The 22,654-nt window shown below is 38.1% G+C and overlaps 1 protein-coding gene across 4 annotated transcripts; it reads right to left on the bottom strand.

Annotated features, from left to right (window-relative positions):
- Nucleotides 1-7: 7 nt before the first annotated feature.
- On the bottom strand, nt 8-22,516 carry STRADB (STE20 related adaptor beta). Of its 4 annotated transcripts, XR_005066079.1 has the most exons (13): nt 22,303-22,516; nt 18,350-18,447; nt 14,007-14,087; nt 9,495-9,594; nt 7,002-7,123; nt 5,224-5,332; nt 4,279-4,402; nt 2,886-3,057; nt 2,487-2,591; nt 2,084-2,328; nt 1,624-1,656; nt 1,343-1,385; nt 818-838 (listed from the first exon to the last, which is right to left on the bottom strand). XR_005066079.1 is itself a non-coding variant. In XM_037043611.1 (12 exons), exons 2-12 carry the CDS (start codon nt 18,359-18,361, stop codon nt 692-694), a joined length of 1,260 nt encoding a protein of 419 aa, XP_036899506.1. In that variant the 5' UTR covers nt 18,362-18,444; nt 22,303-22,515; the 3' UTR covers nt 8-691. The 4 variants fall into 4 exon arrangements, 3 of the variants coding, with proteins under 3 accessions (XP_036899506.1, XP_036899505.1, XP_036899507.1); XM_037043611.1 differs by lacking the exon at nt 1,624-1,656 and having other exon boundaries at nt 8-838; nt 18,350-18,444; nt 22,303-22,515; XM_037043610.1 differs by lacking the exon at nt 1,624-1,656 and having other exon boundaries at nt 8-838; nt 22,303-22,515.
- Nucleotides 22,517-22,654: the final 138 nt, after the last annotated feature.

Below are 22,654 nucleotides of genomic sequence, written 5' to 3' on the forward strand. Positions count from 1 at the left end.
CATAAACTCAATTCAATAAATCTTTATTAAGCTCCCACAGGGTGCATGAATTTAGGATCTATAATTTACATAAGTAGAAAAGTGTTACTTTAGCCCCCTAAAAAAAAAACCACAACTTGTCTATATATTTCAAGTGAATCATTTAATGTGAGGCTCAGTTTGATATTACCATATTAACAGAAGAAAATGGGAAAGTAAAACATTCTCCCTGTTACCAGAAAAGAGTTTGATGCCAGGATAAACTAGCCTGTTGGTCTAACAATAGCTGATCAAAAAGGGTAGAGAATCTGGAAGCAAGAAAAAAAATGTACTTGGAAGCACTGTCCTTTGAGGGCTCATTCCCCTGAGGGCAGCAAAATGCTGAAAGAATTAACTGGCTCAAAAACTATATTGAGAGTTTTTTTTAAAAAAGAGTGAGTCACAGCTTTGGGAGAAAAATTTGAGAATAGGTGACACTAAATGTGACTGGATTCATAATTCTGAAGTTTTGCTAGAGTTGCAACAGTACTCTGAGCTAACTGAAGGGGCCACAGACTTGTGCTCCTTTGAATAGAGTGGTTTTAAACACGAGGCTCTCCAGTGCACCAACTGTATTTTCAAGTATAATTCTAGTATTTGTACCTAGCAATACAGAAGCAAAGCAGCAGGGAGAAACTGTCAAGTATATAGGACATAAAAGGATTTGGCAGCCCTAGAATTCCCAGTCTGAGTCTTTTTCATCAGGAAAATCACATTCTGGCTCAGTCCAAGCTGATGCTGGAGGCAGTGTGATTGGTGGTGGCTCGTGAGAAGCAGGAGGCAACAGTGAAAGCAGGGAATCCTGGCTGTCTTCTTTCATCTGTTAAAGAAACTCAAAATAAGTCTGTTGGTACATAAGTTCAATACATTAGTTTTGTTAGCAATAAATAACGTCCAAAGGCATCATTAAGTGTTTAAAATTGTTTTCAGGTGTTTTCACTAAAAATGCCATTGATTCTGGTCATCTGAAAACAGGAAGAAGTGATAGCCAATATGCTGATTTTTATCAGAATTATTTTGTCTTTAAGTCATTTCTAGATAATATAGAAAAAATAAAATATCTTTAAATTAATCAAAATATAAACTGAGGATATAGTAATATATGATGATATTCCATTTGTTTTTACTTGTTTTGCAGAATGGATGTATTTTAATAAGTCTGTAACTGAACTACCAAAATGTTTTCTTGATTTTAGCTTTATTTTGCAAGAAAGTTATTAAGAAACTTGGTAACCAAACTGTCCCATTAAGCCAACAAAATAAAGTGACTTTTTAATAGTATTTTAAAACATCATTCTAGACAACAGAAAAAAGATTAGCTTACCTGTTTGAAGAAAACATGAGACAATAAACTGCTTGCTGATGGCCTGAAAAATTTTTAAAATTATAAAAAAAATGGAACCTCATATTAGAATGTAGATTTTTAGATATAAAAATATATTAGAAATTAGGTTGAGAGCTATAAAATCCAAAACTAAAAATTAAAAGGAAAACTAATATATGTCAGGAAGGCTAATTCTTAGCTTCACCCTTGACTAATAAGAAGAATTAATTCTAGAGATACCCTTCAATTAGTCCATAATTCAACATTTACTGGGCACTTACCAATGATAAGGAGCTTATGCTAGGCATTAGGGGCTAAAAAAAGATAAGACATACATCTTATTTCCAAAATACTAATGATAATGTATAGTTACCTATGATAATAATTTATATTATAATAGCAGCAACCAACATCTTTATACTGATTAGAAATTTCTAAAATGCCTTAATATAAATGCAGTAATTAATGTTCAGAAAGATTATCTGATTTTTACAAGGTGACTTGGTTAGGAAATAAAACAGCTGAGACTGGAGCCAAGTTTTCTGACTTTGAATCCTGTATTCTTCCCATTTGCTCACTGCCTCTACTTGTTTTTAGCATTGATACTGTCTAGAACAGACTATAATTTTTTGATCAAAAGAGTGATTAAAAATTTGAATTTGGTGGGAAGGGATGATCAGAAAGCTTGTATAAAATATAAAACAAATATGTTTTATGTTAATTAGAAGTAAACAATATTACCTTTTCTCAGGATCTTGTTGCAAACACTGTTGTACCAAGCTAAAGAAGGCAGGTGAAAAAGTTTTTGAGGATGGTGTTTGCAATCTGTCACTATTTACTGTGTGAGTTCCACTTGAGACAAGCACACTTTCTCCAATCCCGGAGTCTACACCTGATCGGGAATTCTTCATTCTGGATTCTGACTGAGGGAAAATACTGACATCCAATGGGCTATAAGGAGGACCTTTCAGTTTCTGTAACAGCATCTAAAAGAAAACTTTCCTTCAATCGTTTTCAGGCAAAATAGTAAAACATCAACAATCAAGATCCTCAGAGTCTTACAGCAGGGATGTTCAACAGATATTATCCAGAATATAAGGGATCATATGAAGGCAGGTAGTTCAGGGATTTTAGTAGCATTTACCTGAGTCCTATGCATGTCCTGGAAAGGCACCTGCCCACTGGCCAATTCACATGCTGTAATCCCAACACTGTAAATATCTGACTTTACGTTATATCCATGTAAATCCTGTAAATAATTAATTGGGAGTTCTTTAGTATAAACAACTTTAAAAGTTCCATGCTTGTGCTTTTTTGACAAAGGATGGTGAACAATCGTAGGAAAACAAGAAATCAAGCTATACCTAATATATGGCACACATTTTAAAATTCCTGAGATAATAATTTTGACAAGAAAAAAAAAACCGTCTTGCAGTAGCAGTCCATTCACCAATCCAAATATAAAGTCACAGTTGTCCTTTATAGTCAAGCTTATAAGACACTCGAGACGCACAGACAACCCAATGCAACGGCCACACCTGACCTGTCTCAGCAGTTCTGGACTCAGCCACGGCTGCACTGATGTGCTGAACTGTGGGAAATCATACACAGCCCTATGCCTCTGTCCGTGCTTAACCAAACTATGCAGATGGGACAGGCCAGAAAGGGTCACTAGGCCATCACCAGAAATGAGGATATGGCTGGCTTTAAAACTCCTAGAACAAAAAGAAACAATCCTAAATGCTAGGAAATTGGCCAATAAAGAAAGAATAAAAATCTGGTCAGAACAAATCCTTGTATCCTCTTGGAAATTAAATACTCTCTATAAAATAGCACACTACTCTGTATGTTTAGGAAATGTTCAGGAAATTAAGGAATCCTTTCAGCTGTTTAATGTAGCATCAGGACAAGGAAATATATAACTGACAGCTACATGTTTGGAAGTGGTCATATTTTCTTCAAACTTGGAATGGAATCAAATCATTCATTTCACTCTTTTAGGATGCTATTGCAAAACACCAAAGAAATCTAAAAAAAGCCTCAATACTTAAAGTATAAAGTTAAATACAGTATGATCCAAAAAAGATAGCCTTTCATGGTAGTAACACTATTTATAAAGATATGTCTCATATAAATACTTCCTTTGTCAAATAAATTATAAAAGAGCCTTGTTTTTTTCCAAATCACTGGATTTGGAAACTAACAGAGTTTCTAACAGACTAATAGAGTAGGATGACCAATAGTCTGGTAAAGTATAATAAAATCTTGAGTAATTACAATACAGTCTGTTATAAATTCTCAGTTAACTAGAATACTGCTAAAAACACCAAATAGTAAGAATAAAAGCTTTAAGGAAATAGAAAAAAAACAATTAAAAAGCTTATTTAAAAGTAATTAAAAAGGAAAACAAAGCCCCATGTATCTTAGAACAACACTGTCTTTTAATATTCAGCCAATTTTTCATCTACAGTTTGATAACAAGAATTGATATTTAGTATGAAAATTTCAAGATGCTGCAAAATATTTAAGAAATCAAAGAAAGGTTTAGTTACAATTTGTACATGATATAACTATGAATTAAGGATGCAAAACAGATAAAGGAGCTATTTGCTTAATGGGGGGAAAAGCTACCTAGGGTCTCACTCCCTACAGCTTACATCCCTCATTAGACTGAAGTGTGGGCTGCGTGAGGGCAGGTGCTCCACGCCAGCACGGAGCGTGGCGCCTGGCACAGAGAAGGTGGTCTGAACACTGGGCGAATGAACAAAAATGTGAACATCAACAGTAGTGACTGGCCCCTTCCTCCCTCAATTTTTATTTACAAGTTTCCTGTTCCTCCTCCTGACACTCAACTGCTCCTTCCTTCCTAAAAGCTCCCTAAAAAAATGTCTTCCACTAAAATTCTTTCATTTTGCAAAATACAAATAAGTAAATACCTGTGAATACAGCCATTTTGGTGCAGATAGTTCAACCCTCTCACAGCTCCAAAGAGAATATTTCTTATTAAAGTTTCACTCATTCCTTCAGGAAAGTAAGTCCTCAAGAGTTGACTTGCTGAACCTGAAAGAAACCCCTGAAGTCTTTAAATGAACACTGAAAGTGATTTGCTTCTAGCTATGTTTTAAATATTTTTTTCAACCATAAACACACACGCACACGCACACACCCCTTTGTTACATTTTAGAGTCTAACCATTTTCCTATGCTAAGGTAATTTTCCTTCAAGAATATTTAAAAAGACTTTTTTAATGATAATCTAGAGAACAGAAAAGAAAATTAACAATTTTCAATATTACTAAAAAGATACTGTGTGCATAGACGTGTGTAAATACTTTTAAATCCAGAGACAATTCACAAAAGCTGTCCTAAAAATCAAAGTTCTAGAACATTCGATTATTTATTCAACACTATTTATTCGATTATTTATTGAACACTACTTTGTACTAGGTACCATATGAGCACCCAGGTACCCCATATGATAAATACATATGTAATCCCGCCTTCAAAAAGCTCAAATCCAGTGAAGGAGCCGGGTACATACACAGATGTTTCTAATACAGTGAAAAAGTTTACCATGTAGAGAAACAGGGATGGGGATGTGTCCCTGAAGAGTAAGGGAAGCTCTCCCCTGAGAGAAAGAGGAAGGAAACTGAAGGGAAGCTGGTGCAAAGGCCTGGGCTTCCTGGAGAAGCAGCGGTGGTTCGCTGATCATCAGACCTATTCTACTTATTCTGAAGACCAAAATTCAACATGACCCCGAAACAGAAATATATCATGAAATTTGGAATTGGGTTAATCATAAATCTAAGATCCCACTCATCCTCATAATTATAGCATCCAGGCAAAAGTATGAGTTGTTTTACCTAGAATGAGTTTTCTTACCATAGGCCATAAATGGAGAAATAACCCAAAGCCAGCTGCCAACAGTGAAAACAGTCCAATAAGTTGTAATATTGGGGTGCCGGAAAAAGTGGGACAGAATCACAGCTTTCTAGGAGAGACACACAAGAGAGAAGACATCTGAAAACCTTTCTCTCCTTACAATGAAGGTAACAGCAGCAGTGGCAGCCAGTACACAGTGAAACTTCCTGGTACCAACCACATGTTCTTAGCGTTGTCATCTCTTCAGACCTCGCAACCGCTACACAGCGTGATAGCACGATTACCATGTTACAGAAGAGGACACTTGGAAATAAGTGAAAACACTTGTCCAAGAGCTCATAATTAATAAAAGTGAAAATGGGATTTGACCTTAGTTTGATTCTAGAGGTCACACTCAATGATGTTACATTCTTAGTACAGAAACATTTAAAAATACATACATATATGAAGATAAAAGTCACTGCTAACATGACATCACAGAGAAAACCACTATTCCAATCTTTTTTTCTGTGCAATATATATGTGCACATACAAACTTTTTTTTGGCATAAAAGAACCATTTTATTCTGCTCATGATTCAGTAGGTGGGAAGTTTGGACAGGGCCCAGAAGGGATGGCTTGTCTTTGTTTCCCAGTGTGTGTGGCCTTAGCTGGGTTGGCTCGAATGGACGGAGATGGCAGGGACAGCTTGCGTGAGGTAGTACGCCTGGAGTTTTGGTTCTCCTCCATGTAGTGTCTGCTGGGACTGCAGTGTCCAAGATGGCTCCTTCACTCACATGGGTGATGTGTGGGCTGGCACGGTTGAAATGGCTGGGGTCTGGCCAGCACTGTTCTCTCTCCATGTGGAAATCCCAACTTCTCACAGGATGGCTGCAAGGTTCAAAGAGTAGGAATCCCAAGAAATCTTGGGTGAAAGTTGTAAAGCCTTTTATGACTTGGCCTTAGAAGTCCCAGGCTGTCACTCCTGCCACATTACACTAAGTCCAGCTCATATCAAAGAAGAGGAGAATTAGACTTCACCTCTTGGTATACCACAAGGCATGGATCTTTCATAGAACTGACTTCAACTCCAGGATCTCATCAAAGTCAGGTTCAGGTGGATGAGGCTCCTTGATTACAATTCTTGTTCAGTTGAATAACTCAACTCTCATATTTTTCCTTGGCATGGAGGCTCTTGTTTCAGGGACACGCGAGCACTGACATGGCCCCAGCTGGCCTGAGAAACACTAGGGGACCATGGGGCGGTGTTTTACCCTAATAGAGGGACCAAGGGCCCACCGACCCATTCCTCCTTCCGCAGCCTGCGGGTCTCTCATAAACATTTGTTACAATATCAAAATAAAATCCTTTCCCTCTTTACATCAAAAATGGTTAGTGACAATGAAAATAGTATTATAACATTCCTGAAAGGCAATTCTGTTAAAATGTATCAATATAGAAGTGAATTTTACTTAACTGGATGGCAAGGAAACTGTTTGCTTCTGTCTCTCCCTTTCTCTGTATGACATGTGATTGGGGATAGTGTACATCTTCAGACCAGCAGTTCAAATATGATATTCATTTGAAGGAATGCATAGTAGTTACCAAAGTTTGAATATATTTGTTCTTCCAGGAACTGGCTTTCTATTGTTTCTTTCCAACTCTGTAACTGCATGTTTACCAGAAGACAGAAATCTACTTTTCTCTAACAGAATGGTTAATTTGGAAGAAAAGTTTTTGCAGATGTTAACTCCTCAGGTAGACAGTACACTAAATGTATTATTTTTTTGTACTGTTACCTGTAAAGCTTTGAGGCGCTCTTCAGTGCAGTTTTCCAGATTTGTAATTTTTATAGTCACCAGTGTACCTGTAGGAGTGTGCCGTGCAAGATGGACAGAAGTCAAGTTGTCAAATCCTCTTCCTATAATCAGATGTAAAACTTGTGTTAGCAGCCAGAGAAGAAAAAAATTGATAATTTGGACTTCATCAAAATAAAAAACTTCAGTTTTTCAAGAAAACACTGTTAATAGGTACTTAATAAACATTAGTTCCCCCCACTTTCTAGTCACCAAATTCTGCCACTTTTATCCTTAAAAAGACATTAATCTCAAAGTCATCCCTTCCTCCACAGTATCAGTATCATTGCCTTAGTTCAAGTCCCATCCTCTTTCCCTGGAGAGATGCAGTGACTTTCTCACTATGCCCTGCATTCCCAGCCAAGCATGCGTCAACATCACTGAGGAAACTACTTCAAAAGCATATGGCTGGCTTCCATTCACCAGAAATTTTGATTCAATAAGCCTGTAATGGGATATAGGAATTGTAATTTTTAAAAAGAGTCAGGTGATGAGGATCATATTTCCTCATAACTAATCTACTACATCTTCTAGAATGCTGCCTAGAACTGCTAGCAGTTGTCCTTCTAAATTCAGCATTTTATCAGTAGGAAGATACTACAGTGCAGCAACTGAGAGCTTAGATCCTACAGTCACAGAAAGGTCTGCTTTCAAATCTTGGAGTCTCAGTATTCTTACCTGCAAAATGGGAGCAAGAAAAGGGTAAAATAAAAATTCTATATAAAATGTTCAATACAACACCTTATTTGGATGCCATTATTACCATCATCACTATTCCACAATGCCTTTCTAGCACAGAGAGAGGTCCCAAATTTCTGCCTTAAATCCTTTGAGTAATAAAATGGATAAATCGTGGGGGCTGACACAGAGAGTCTGAACTTCTAAATATACCACACAAAGTCTTTCACAATGTGTTCCAAACCTTATCTCCTCCCACTGCCTACTCTCCTCTTGTTCCCTCTGCTAGGCAGCTATGTGGTAGTCTCTTCCTAACCATCCTTCTTCAGTTATCTACTGGAGTAAATATTGGGTTTGTTAAAAAGTCTGTTTAGTTTTTTCCATAAAATAAAAGATACATTTTTATTTTCACCAATAACTTTATTGATTTAGATATTTTGAGTATGTCAGCTATCTCCTGTGTAGTATAACACTGATTATTCTCAATCAATGTCTCAATTTGATGACTGTCAACCTCAACTGGCCTACCCGACCGAAGAGCATTGTCCAACAAGAAATTCCAGCAAAAACTTTGCAAACCACCTTTGACACATTTCATCAGTCACAGCACCTCTCCATATACTGCAAAAATCTTTTTTTGTATTTCAGTTGTGTTTTTACCTTTCTGGAAATAATAAAGCATAATATGCCAAAAATGTTGCATACTTTCTTTCACCTTCAATATTAAAATCGCTACACAACAATTCACCAATTTTGATAAGTTTTTTCAAATGCATGCTGATATGACAGCTGTTACAAAACAATCTAACAAAATTGTTTCAAATGAAGTTAAAGACAACTAAGAGCCACTAGAGCAATCTTACAGAAAAAAACAAATGAACTTTTTGGCCAGACCATTATATTTTATCTTTTTTGAATTGACACCATCTGAACCTTCTGTCTAATACTAGAGCATTTCCACTAGTGCTATTTTAGAAAAGGTCAGATCCTTATTCTCTCTTTGTCTCCTTGACCCTGGCATGAAGGGTCAATGACCTAAGCTGGTCCCCCAGAATATGGAGTGAGTGACATAAAGAAGCAGGGCAGTCAGAGCTGCTGCAGGATCCCAGGGGGCTGTCAGTACCTACTAGACACTACATGACCTGGGCTGCTCCTATGCCATGGCCGTGGCAATGGTTCCAGTCATGTAGCTTCTCTTGACTTCTTCCAAGCCATTTCTTTATCCAGCCAATAATTCTGTGAGTTAGCAGTATTGTTTAAAAAATTTCTCTTTTGCTTGTTAGCCAGGATTGTTTTCTGTTGTTTGTAACAAACACCCTGACTAGAACATTTAGCAAAGTCTTCCTAATTCTTCAGGATCCAGCTCCTTTTTACTTCATCTTCTCTGTTCCCGTAACACTCAGCACACCTCTACTATAGGAGCCTCTGGTGGATAAAGTGGAGCTAGTTTATGCATTCATGTTCCCAGAGAGAATGCGAACTCCTCAGGTGTTTTACACGGCTTTGTATCCCTTGCAACTGTTTGTAGTGCTTAACAGATGTTTCTGAATATTCAGAGCAAATGTTTCACATGTTTAAGGCTGTAAATAATACCCATCCAAACTTAACAGAGATAGACTTCTACTACCAATGGGATTTTAGGTAAGTTTTTAAGCTTAAAAAAAAGTAGTGTGGTTAAAGGACTATGACTAAAAACATCTTTTTGTAATCAATTTCATTTCTAACAATGAAGGATTAATTATGTGAAATCCATATTACCTATTTCCACTTGGAGTTCATACTGAGAAATGTTGGTGGAACAGATCACTTCACTGAACCGAGTGGATGGAGGCAACCTGGAACGTGTTGGCTCTTCAACCTGTGTTGTTTTAGAAAAGATGAAAACAAAATAGGTATACACTTTTGTGGTCCCCCAATTTGGTACCCTGTCCCACTATAAAATATAGATATTGTATTTGCAGACACACAAGTGCTCATTAGAAGGACACACAGAAAGTTGACTTAAAACACTACTTTAAGGTCTACAAAGAATTTATAATTGCTCATGATTGATGCCAGTTAGAAAGCTATCAGCCTATAAAGGAGGAGAAGGCGGGAAACAGATTCACAGGTAGCAACGAATACTCTCCATCATAATTTCCAGTAAGCATTTTTAGTAGTTGTTAAGAATGGTTATTAGTTCTTCAAGGTAGGTAATAAATAAATATATCAAAGGAAGAGTCGTGGGGACCTGTGCGTAATGTCCTGTGCCTGTGCTCTTGCTTCAACTGATCACAAGTTCTGTCCGTTGCTCAGACAGGCATATCTCAGTTAGTGGACGTACTGGCAGTCACGGAACAATGTCCATGCCCTAGTCCATTAAAATTGCCGAAGATGTTTTTCACAAGATGAAATGAATCAGAAGAGAGATCAGAAAGAAACAAAACAAACAATCAGACCTCCTGAGTTAATGACCATGAAGCAATATGGTGTGGCTCACAGGGTGCTCCGGAGTCAGAGTCCTAGCTTTGCACCGATCCCAGTGGTAATGAAATGGGCACACAGGAGAAAGAGGAGGCCAGTGCCACTGGTGTCATATGACAGCCATGAGGTTCTCCCAAAGGACAACACTGTTCCAAAAGACTCTTAGGAACCTTACAGACACCAGCAGGTGGCTAGAATCTTATTACTGTACCCAAGGCAAGGAGAAGGAAGACGTGGGTTAGAAATTATATTACTACGTGCCAGGAATTGTGCAAAGTACTTTTTATATCCTTAATGCTACACATTACCTAACGTTTTAAGAGAGCAAAAAAATGTAATTATAAGCTCATGGCTAAAGATGAATAAAGGTGAATATTGTTAAAGAAAGGTGAAAGATTATAAAAAGAAATTGTATTATACAATTGGAAATAATCCCAATTAAACAAAGAAGAAAAAATCAAAATAAATCAATCTAATTTCTTTAGAAGAAGTAGTCTTTAAATAAACTGAGATTTAAAGAACACATGTAAGAGACAGAAAGAAGAGCATATAATAATTTTAAAAAATGTTTTAAGTGACAACCTAGAAACCAGCAGGCAGGCTACAGCACAGAATGAACTAAGGCTTACAGTTCACTGGTTGAAAAAAATGGCATATGATTGATGGGTTGAAATCAGATGGGTAACTGGTACTTTGCTTTCATCTTCTTCATTAGGGAAATAGTCTTCTTGAAACCAGAAGGGGCACATATGTTGTGGAAAAATTTGCTGAAGCCCAAAACAGGTTATTTCAAATAGGTTCAAACCTCCAGGCCAAAGACAACTAAATCTAGGATACTAATTCTGCAGACATAGTAGAACTCAAGCAAGAAACCAGAATGGAAATAGTCAAAACGCTAACCCAATTTTCCAAATAAGGGAGACAACTATAAAGGGGATAGCTTGCTGCATTTACCCAGTCAAGTATGATATTAAATTACTAGATAAATGAATTATGAACACTTAAGAAAACAACATGGTAATAATAAGAGAACAGCGTAGGTTTACTAAGAATAAATCATCACAAACTAACCTGTCTTTTCTTTTTGATGTGGTCACTAGTGAGAGAATTAGAAAGCAAAAAATCAAAGTCTTGAAGAGGTATCTGTACACCCATGTCCACAGCAGCATTATTCACAATAACTACAGTGTGGAAGCAACCCATATTCATCCTTGGATGAATGCATAAGCAAAATACATATGGTGGAATATTACTCAGCCTTAAAAAGTAAGGAAATTCTGAAATATGCTACAACACAAATGAACCTTGAGAACATTATGCCAAGTTAAATAACTCACTAACAAAAAAACACATACAGTGTGATTCCACTTATATTAGGTACTAAGAGTTGTCGAGATCATACATACAGACTTGCCAAGGGAACGGGAGGGAGAGGCAATGGGGACGTACTGTTTAATGGGTAGAGAGTTTTCATTTTAAAAGATGAAAAGAGTTATGGGATGGAAGTGGTAATGGTTGCCCACTATGAATGTATTTAATACCACTGAACTGTACACACAAAATGCTTAAATGGTAAATTTTAAGTTACATGTATTTTAGCACATATAAAAAAGGCAGTGCATGTGGAAATTTCCTGAGTTCTAGGCTTCTTTCTTGATAACAGATACTCTACTATTTGAACACTATCTCAATCTGAAGAATAATTTTTTAAAAAAGTTTATTTAGTTACTTTTAGAGAGAGGGGAAGGGAGGGTAAGAGAAACAATGGCATGTGAGAGAAACACCAATCGGTTACCTCTCACATGCCCCCAACTAGGGACCTGGCCTGCAAACCAGGCATATGCCCTGACTAGGAATTGAACTGGCAACCGTTCAGTTTGCAGGAAAACACTCAACCAACTGAGCCACACTGGTCAGGGCAGAAGGGTAATACCTGAATGAAAACTAGGATTAGACACTATATCCCATTGTACAAAAGGGCAGATACCTGGACGGCTTTAGAGAATTAGTGGGTAAAAAGAGAAATGACAAAAATGAAGACAACTGAAGACAGAATCAGGATAAATGGATAAGCAAGATTATATGGGACTACCTTATTTTGTAAGAAATAAGTCATTTGCAAGGCAGGTTCCTTTTATAGTGAGAATTACAGTATAAAGTCAGGATTAAGGAGAGGAAAGAGAAGTATTTGTTACCAAGTATGTTTCTTTAAATATCATTTACATCAGACACTGCCCAGGGAGGGACAACGATAAAAAAGCCAGGAGGCCTCTGGTGTGTACGGCAATCACTTTGAGACGCTGCAGTCAGTGCCATGTGATAAACGTGGGGCTGTGTGAGACCTGTAGGAGCACAATGAAATAGAAGGTACAAGAGGAAAGGCTTCGGAGATGTGATGTTTGAGCCAACTCATTATGAATGAGGAGAAATTTTACAGGCAGAAAGAGAGAAGAGTATTTTCAAGCAGAAAAAAGAGTATGTGCTAAAACTCAGTATCAAGAAATAACACTCAAAAACTATACCTACCCGTATCACTACGAGTCCCTATACCACACTAAGAAGTTTAGGTCTTCCCTTTCACTTAGCCAGAACACCTCTATTAGTATCCCAAGACTCTTAGTAACATCTCCTATCTGATTCTTCCTCTGGTGGATATGGTGGTGCACAGCCAGATCCCCTTTCAGAATTGAGGCACCTATCTCCCCAACTACAAGGACAACTGAGTCTTGTACAGGGAATTGCCCTCTTCAGAAAGAAGCTACCCAGCCCAGGTTATGCCACTTTCTTGGGGGCAGCCTGTATCCAAGGCTGATGGATACAGGAGTAGAAAAGCCCAGGGCCCTTGGACAAGTACGACAGTCAGGTAGAGCCACACCAGCTCCAGACATGCTCAAGGGAATGGCTAAAATCTCTCTTCAGATTTCTTGGGTATAACCAACTCTGCCCCCATCACCCCTCACAAGTGTTGGTCTAGTGGGAACTTCCCAATAAACTTCCTACATGAAAAAAGTTTAGGCTTTACCCATAGGCTTTTGGAAACCAATGAAAACTTCAAAGTTGGAAAGTGATACAAGCAAGCCTGTATTGGTAACAGTGCTGGATACTGGTTTGAGTGGTGACAGGAGGTGGTATGCGTGTCTAGAAAACTAGAGGCAATGAGTCTACCTGCAATAGTCCAGGTGACAGGTGATGAGACCTGAGTTTCACTGGTGATCAGGTGAAGAAGGGCACAGACTCAAGGGTATTTCAGATACAGATTCATAAGACTTGGTGTATAACTACATGTGGGAGCAGAGGAAGATGCAGTGTGAGAATAATCCCACAGTTTCTAGTTAGGATGACTTAGTAGATGGTTTTCATTAGCCAAAGCAAGAAACACAATGTGTTGGTGAAGTCTGAGAAAAGATTAAGGTTTTACTCAAACTGTGTGATAATGCCTTTGAAAACCCTAATCTGAGGTATTCAATAGATACCTCTGGTGCCCAAGAAAGAGCCAGGGTGGTAGGGAAAAATTCAAAAATCATCAGTTCTGTTTCATGCCAGAGTTCCCTCTTCACTTGAAGGAAAACCTGAGGCAGCTCCACGGTAATCTGAAATCTGAGCAACAGAAGCCATAGGAATAGGTGAGACTGCTCGAGGAGAGACGGTTTAGGCAGAGGCCAATTACAGGCCTTCTGGAGAAAAGCAGCAGTAAAGGAGGAAGAAACAGTAAAAGACACTGTAAAGAACAGACGGAGGAGAACCAGGAGTGAATGGCATTACAGAAGGCAAAAGAGGAGCATCCAGTGTACTCAATCATTTTCTTACCAAGTTTTGATGGACACCAGTTTCACACTGTTTCTCAGGTCTGAGTGATTCAACTTGTGTTCGTGAAGTGCAGAAGCAATTCTGGAAATGCAAAAATGACACATAAGTGAAAAATCAGCCACAGGACAAGCAGAGGTGATGTGTGGATACACACAGGTCTAGTGACTGGAGTGAGGGGCAGAGGGAAAGGGTAGCATGCAGGGACTGGGAAATGAAGCCAGGGTTCATACCATGGAGGTTCTCAATTTGGGAGACAAGAGAGAAGCAGCTGCCATGTGCAGAGGACAAATTTCGTCTGTTATCATTCTACTTGGTGCTATCTCTGACCCTTGTCCTCTCTCTGGAGATCATGGTATGAATTCATTTTTACAGCTGGTGTTGATATTTAATACTTCCCCTCATCTCTGCAGTTTTGTTCTGACTTTTACCTAAAGATTATTCTGCTGTACCCATTATAATCATGTTCATTTTGATCCTCAGACTTTTTTTTCCTTAAGCGTAACCATTTTAATCCACATTAAACCACACACTGAGTATATTTGGAACCACTTTTGTTTCTTAAGGTGATAAACATCTTTAACTTCAACTCAAAGCAAATTAGGAGACTTAGTTACATGATCATGATTTACATTTTCCTGCATTTTAACCCATGGTCCTATCACTACATATTTCCAATAAAGAAATGTGACACCTATATGTGATTTATCACATCAATTAGTGGGGTGCAGCTGACCTTATACTATTTAGAAAGACAGGACAAGTCAAAAGAAAAATACAAAGAAATTCTATGAAAGAGATTTTCATAATAAATTATTTTCAAGCATCTCATGAACGTTCATTTTTATAGGCACATTAAAGTACTAACATCAAATAGGTCTTTATAAATCCACTTATTAATACTTGTAGTCAGTTATTTACGAGTAGTCAAACTTCCTTTCTTTTAAAATATGCTAGAATTTCTCACTAATCACTTTCTCACTTTCTTTTAGAAAGAGGGGAAGGGAAAGAGAAAGAGAGGGAGAAAAACATCAATGTGTGGTTGCCTCTCATGTGCTCCCTACTGGAGACACAGCCTGCAACCCAGGCATGTGGCCCTGACTGGGAATCAAACTGGCCACCCTTTGGTTCACAGGCCCACCCACACTCAATCCACTAAACTATGCCAGCCAGGGCGAATTATGGATTATTTTAAGTTAGATTCCTACAGCTGGCATACCTAACAATCTTATCACAATGATTTGATATATATCCCCACTGTTGTTTTAAGTAAATTTTGCCCCTGAAGAATAGAAGTTAACAATGTCAAGATAGCTGTAGAATCATTTCCTTTGCAAATCTATTGATTTGCCTACGGTGAATAAACTTGACAATACCATTTGGGAAGATACTTATTACTGTTGCTCATATAGAAAATAACCATCAGTTAGGTCATTTATATATTATATTTTATATTTATGTGTTTTTGGCAACATTTGCTCTCAAGTTTTCATAGTAATAAGTAACTCAATTGTGCAGAAAAGAGTGAATACAGCGGGCCTAAAACTGCTATCATCAGAAAAGGCCGGCTTGCAAGTCTGACCCTTAGTTACTATCTAGGAATTTAAATTTGAGGCGAGTTCCCACCATTCCCTGCTAAGAATGACTCACAGTGCTTAAACTCTGCAAACAGTATGATTTATTCTGAATGCCTGCTTTGTTTCTTCGAGTCTAGAATTAGTTACCTGCTAGCAGAAGGTACCTACATGACCAATGCCCAGTAAAAACCCTGAAAATGAGTCTCTAATAGGCTTCCCTAGTAAGCAATATCTCACATGTGTTGTCATAACACTGTGGAAATAAAGCCCATCCTGTGTGACTCCACTGAGAGAGGCTTCTTGGAAGTTTGTGCCTGATTTCCTCCGACATTCACTCCATGCACATTTTCCCTTTGTACCTTTGTATCCTTTCGTTGTAATAAATCTTAGTTGTGAGTATGTCTAAATGCTAAGTTTTGCAAGTCCTCCTAGCAAATCACCAAACTCTGAAGTGATCTTGGCGGAGGTGCCCCTCTGACACAGCTATCAAAATACATTTAAGCATATAAAAAACTTTCTAACAAATGATCATCACTATTTCCAATGGAAAAGAACTTAATTCAAGACATATTGGGCATATTTTTTAAAACTTAAACTGACCCAAATTTATTTCTAAAATAAGAATCATGATCCATGTTTTCAGTTCACAGAAATATGGAAACCACTTTATAAACTGCCACAGTAAACTTACATTTTATTATCTTTATATGAAATTTTCACAGTGGGAGAAAGCTGCCCAGGTTACAAAACAAAATCACAAAATAGTCATATTTGTCCTTAAAAAAATTTTTGTATACATATTTAACCAATTGAATGCTGTTGAATACAATAGCTCATGAAAAATGTATACATGAATATCTTAGGCAGTATAATGATATAAATCATCCCAAATATTTTTGAATGTAACTTATTTTTCATTATCATAACAGCCAAAGTGAAAAGCAGTTAGTCCTACAGAGATCCTAAAAGGAAAATATATTACTTATGTTGCTCCTCTGAAAACATCATTTCTTAACTATCAATCAGAAGGTAAAATTTAAACGGGAAAGAGTCCTTCATAAGTAAAAATATCAATTTTCAGTTGCACAAATATCTCATTGAAGGAAAAACATGAATATTTTGAGTCAAAGGATTCTAAATATTTCATCATTGCATAAAGAATATCATTTAAAGTAAAATTATTACTAAATTAAATGACTGTAAGTCACCCATTATCATATCTATTATTTTTCACAAAATCCATAATTATGGAATAGATTAAAATATCCTTTTTCTGGCCCTGGCCAGGTAGCTCAGTTGGTTAGAGCTCATCTGTATATGCCTGGGTTGGGTGTTACATCCTTGGTCAGGGCACATACAAGAATCAATCAATGAATGCATAAATAAGTGGAACAACAAATTGATGTCTCTCTCTCTGACTTTCTAAAATCAATAAATTTAAAATAAAGGGTTTGCAGGAACAAGTATAAAGGACACATGGACAATAACAAGGGAGTGGTGGAAATGGAAGGGAGGTGGGGAGGGCTGGGGGGTGGGCGGGGATGGGAGTAAAAGGCAGAAAACTGTACTTGAACAACAATTAAAATTATATATATAATTTTTCCAAAATTCGGAAGCCCTTGTAACCATACAAGCCTCTGAATCTCAGGATCTTTATCAAATGCCCTTTTACGTCTTAAGTAACCCTTTACAGCAAGGATCAGCCAACTATGGTTAAACTAACCCATAGACACATTCATCTACGTATCGCCTATGGTTGCTTTTACACTGAATAAAACAGAAGAGTAATTTAACAGAGACCATATGGCACACAAATACTATCTGGCTCTTTACAGAACAAGTTTGCTGATGCTTGCTTTGGAAAATGAGATAGCTATCTCATCTCAAAGTATTTTCCAGATATATAAAGCTCCTCCTTTAAAGTAGAAAACTTACACTTTAAAAATAAAGTAAATGCATTCTGTATTTTCTATACAACTAATAATACCTTCTCCTAACTACTTAGTTGCCTCTTAGACTTGGCAAATAAAGGTGTTGATTGGCAGATATGAGTTTGAGCCTTAGCTCTAATTCTCTGCAATCTTGGGCCAAACTCAAAATAAGGATTATACCACCTGCCCTGCCAATCACTCACAACTCTGAAGACTGAAAGAGATATAATGTATAAAAGTTTTCTGTAAACTACAAATCCTCATACAAATGTATCCATCACTTTTTAAAAGATCAGTGGTTTAATATATAAGACATGATGAAAGTCCTAAAACTACTTAATCTAAAGTAGGCGCCAATATCTAAAGTACATTAGACATGGATCTACTATCAACAGAAAACGAGTCGGTATCTATACCTCATATTGCACATTGATCCAAATGGTTCTTTTGTCTTGTTAAGTCAAGGGGCTTTAAATATTTTTTCTTTTCCTTTAGTCGGTTGGAAATTTGTAAAATATTTTTGAAAGATTTAAATAATAAATCATAGCTAACTGGATGAAAGAGGCATTTCCAAGTGCAGCATGGATATGCAGAAAAGGGTATGGGCCAAAGGAACAGAATAATGAGTATATCAGAAAAGTGTTAGGAGAAACTCTTTTTTGAAGAAACAAAAAGTCAATGAGAATTTAACTCATTTCTTAAAACAATAGTTATTCAAATCAAAATAACATCTCAGAGTAAAGAATATCTCAGCAGAATATGCCTTTTCTTATGATTCTGCAATAACATCAAACTATTCTGATGTTACAAAATTAGATCCTTATTAACAAAAACTTACCAGAAGAGACATTGAATCGCTTTAGTTCACAGAAAGTGACAAAAATCCATCTGCTAACAGAGATTTTGGCTTTATCTTCAAGATGCAGAAATATCCTACTATAAAAAACAAAAGCAAAATAGTTTAGATTTACATAAAAGTTTCTTGAAGAACTAATTGCCATAAACCCACACAATATTTAGGCAGCTGTTCTTTGACACAAGGACTAGATAGAAACATTACTGGAAAGTGTCTCTGAAGAGTATTTCTGTTTACTGAACAATATTTGGGATCTGACATCACAACAGAAAGGTAGAAGGAAATTGAAGGTAGGTTCTGGATATTTTCAAAGCCTCAATATACCTGTATCTCTCCTTCCCTATTTTGTCTGTACTTTTTAAAAGATCCCTAAGCAAATGTGAAAATAATATGGAAATACAATGTTGGACCCACTTTTGATATAAATCGTGCCCCAGAAGTCCACTTATAAGTAAACTTATAAGTCCACATATAAGAAGCTTCCAAAACTTCCTGATCAGATTAATTAACTTTTACATCATTTGGGTTCCCTGACTAGCAAATCAGGATTAGTAAAAGACTAAGAATTAATAATATTTTCTTGTTGCCACACATTTAAAAATTTTTTTTTGGTTTTCATGTGATAATAACATTTTTTGTAGGTAGAATATTTTTATCTTATTTTTAGTTCTCAATTCTATCCTTGGAATTTACTGACAGATATGGAAAATATGCAGATTATTATGCAAATGAGCCCTGTCCACTTTCACTAACAGAGTATTAAGCTCAATAGTTTATGAAGATTCTGCAACAGATTCAGAGATTTAAAAGAGTGACTTTTTTCAGACTCAAGGAGCTACAAAAACATCACCAAGTTTCCAGATCTTTCCTAATAGAAAGGGTAGTAATGTTCTAAATTTGCTAGTACCTGGTTGTTTCCTTATACCTAATAAATATCTATTCTTCCATATTTTATTGCTAAAGACAGATGTGAATTTATTCAGGATGTTCACTACAAACCAAAGATGTAGGGAGGAAGAAGAACCTGAAACTGTATGATTACTTTGTCATCTGTCATTCACTGTAACAATTTCAGGCACTGGAAGTTGCTATATTACAAAAAGAGGAATGCCCATCTTCCAGGGTAACTGAGATCAAATGAAATACTTCTACTGAAAATACCCATAACTACCCGACACTGTATCAATATAAGAGCTTGAGAGGGTGCTCTGAAAGGCATACTCAAGATATACCGGCGTAAAACAGTTCAGCTCATTTGGATAGCTAGTTGGCACTATTTTGATAGCATGAAAATATTCATCCATTTTGACCCAGTAAAATTCTCACTTCTGGTAATCTAAGTAAATATGCAAATAAATGAAAAAACCACATATACATAGAAAGTCATTATACTGTTACATGAAACAGCCAAGTATTCATTCCACAGTTGTTTAATAAATGACTACTATGGATTGGGCACTATGCTGGGCATTGGGGACACTCACTGGTGGTAGGGCAGATAAAGCCCTGACCACTTTAACTTGTAACTTACCTTTCCACAAGCAGGAAGACATGGGATGTCAGGATGAACTGAATTTTCTGGTTATAAGGTTTTGTTTCCTCCTTTTCCTCTTAATATCACTAGGTTCTTTCTTAACAGTAACAACAAAAACTTTAAGCTTTACTACCTTACCTACTTTTCAGGGAAACTGAGAAGAAATGTAAACAATCTATGAGAATTGTTAGTACTAAAGGGGTTGTCCCCATGGGGTAGTTAAATCCTAGAGGTTTTTGCTTTAGATATGCCAGTCTATTGAGAGAATTTTACAAGACATTTTGAGGTCAAGGCAGCAGCTGCACCTAGTAACTGGCAGGGAGGTGTGTGTATGTGTGTGTGTGTGTGGTGGAGGGGGTGATGTGCTATCATAATTTTCTGTACATGCTCTTTCACTAGGTATGAATATAAATGCTTTTTAATGACAGTGATGCCTAGGACAAGGGTTTCATCTCACAAATATATAAAGAACTCACATGACTCTACTCTAGGAAGACAAACAACTCAATTAAAAAATGGGCAAAGGACTTGAACAGACTTCTCCAGGAGGGCATACAGAGGGTCCAGACACATATGAAAGGATGCTGAGCATCACTAGCCATCAGAGAGATGCAAATTAAAACCACAATGAGATACCACTTCACACCAGTCAGAATGGCCATCATAAATAAAGCAACAAACAAGTGCCAACAAGGTTGTAGAGAAAAGGGAACCCTAGTGCATTATTGGGGGGAATGCAGACTGGTGCAGCCACTGTGGAAAACAGGATGGTATTTCCTCAGAAAACTAAAAATGAAACTGCCTTTTGACCCAGAACTTCCACTGCTGGGATTATATCCTAAGAACCCCAAAACACCAATCCAAAAGAACCTATGCACCCCAATGTTCATAGCAGCACAATTTACAATAGCCAAGTGCTGGAAGCAGCCTAAGTGACCATCAGTAAATGAATGGATCAAAAAAACTATGATATATTTACATAATGGAATGCCCTGATTTAGAAAAAAAAAAAAAAGCATGAGCTCCTACCCTTTGCGACAGCATGGATGGAACTGGAGAGCATTGTGCTAAGTGAAATAAGCCACATGGTGAAAGACAAATACCATATCTCACCTTTAACAGGAACTTAATCAACAAACAAAACAAACAAGCAAGCAAAATATAACTAGAGACATTGAAATTAAGAACAAACTGCCAGTAACCAGAGGGGAGGGGGAGGAGATAATGGGGGGAAAAGAGGGAAGGGTTTTCAGGAACATGTTTAAAGGACACACAGACAAAATCACAGGGGGGTAGGATCAAGAGTGGGAAGTGGGGATGGCTGAGGGGAGTGACTGGGGAAATGGAAACAACTGTACTTGAACAACAATTAAAAATGTGAAAAAAATAAATGCTTTCTAAAAAATTCATATTACAGAAACCTAATTTCCTAAATGTACTCACAAGTACATCAATGTGATCCCTTGCACTGGTATCCAAAAAGCTAATTAGGATAAAGCTTTATTAATTATTTAAATTTGTTCTATAATAAAATGGTAGTACGAAGGTTTTAAACTGAAAGGTTGACACTTTCAGTAGCTGTGTCTTTTTCACACAACTCTGGTTTTGAGTCAATCTTAGCATCCAACAGTCCATTGTTATAGGGAATGAAAAAAAAAAACCCACACCACTCTCTTTGCTAAGCTTTAAAATTACTGTAATTTTCAAAGTCATCTTGGGAACCCATAATACCTTAAAAACTATTTAGTAGACTCACAATTTAGTAGAATTTTCCAAACTTAGCATCGTGACTCATGCTTTCAAAAAACATACACTGAACGCCTACTGTGTGCTCTGTGCTAGGTAGGCATTGTGTCACGACTCCTGATCAAGATTAGAGGAAAAGGGTACCTGACACAACAAACCCACGAGGGAAAAACCCAATGCTAAACTTAAATACCGAGGATAAAACGAAACTTAGACATTTACTTTTGCAAAAAGTTCCTTCCTAGTCCTGCTTTTTCGGGGAAGGGAAGAGGGCCGGGCTTTGTATAGAGCACTCGCAGAAGGTGGCACATGGAGCCCGGGTCAGAGGTATCTTCAGTCTGGAAACTGCCAGGCCCGTGAGCGCGGCCAAAGGTGAGAGCTGGGGGTAGAGAGTGTTGCGGCCAGCTCTGACCCCGTGCACCTGGCGCCCCCAACACCAGCGGGCACCGCCCACAGGAGCCGCAGGTGCCTCCGCTACCGCGTCGCCAGGGGATCCCGGCAGAGCCGGGGCTGCGCTGGAGGTAGGGGCCGCGCTCCAGACTCAGCGGCGAGTTAGCCTGGGGATTCCCGTGTCGTGCGCAGACCCAGCCGTCCTCCTTCCCGTCCCAGACCGACCCCTACACTTTCCCCACCCGGGCTGGCCTCCCCTCATTACCCTGGAGGCGATCACAGCCAGTGACTCTTCCTCAGGTGGCCAGCGGTGCGGGGCCTGGGCGGGCGTGAAAGCCAGGTCCGCTCAGGGGTAAGGAAGGCGCTCAAGGCCCGCTCCCAGCGCGGGCCGCGGGGCGCAGGAGGCCGGCACGACCCGGACTGGGGCGGTGAGCCAGGAACTCTGCCCCGGGAGATCTGTCCAGACCGGATTCGCCCCACCCCGACTTGGGGTCCCGGCCCCGCCTCCCGCCTCAGGGCTACAGACTTGAGGGCGTGGCCTTCGAGCTTGGGGGCGGGGAAAAGGCAAAACTACTACCCTGGAGGATGTGGGGGCAGGGCCGACGGGAAACTACAAT

Source organism: Sturnira hondurensis, unplaced genomic scaffold (genome assembly GCF_014824575.4).
Source record: "Sturnira hondurensis isolate 20B ecotype Veracruz unplaced genomic scaffold, ASM1482457v3 Scaffold0004136, whole genome shotgun sequence".
NCBI classification, from domain to species: Eukaryota; Metazoa; Chordata; class Mammalia; order Chiroptera; family Phyllostomidae; genus Sturnira; species Sturnira hondurensis.

What these genes read in the sequence shown, in the direction of transcription:
- STRADB (XM_037043611.1), bottom strand. An exon ending in CTGGTGTCCATCAAAACTTG is followed by an intron (nt 9,595 to 14,006) that starts GTAAGAAAATGA and finishes AAAACAACACAG; the next exon opens with GTTGAAGAGCCAACACGTTC. An exon ending in AGGACATGCATAGGACTCAG is followed by an intron (nt 2,329 to 2,486) that starts GTAAATGCTACT and finishes GTTTTCTTTTAG; the next exon opens with ATGCTGTTACAGAAACTGAA.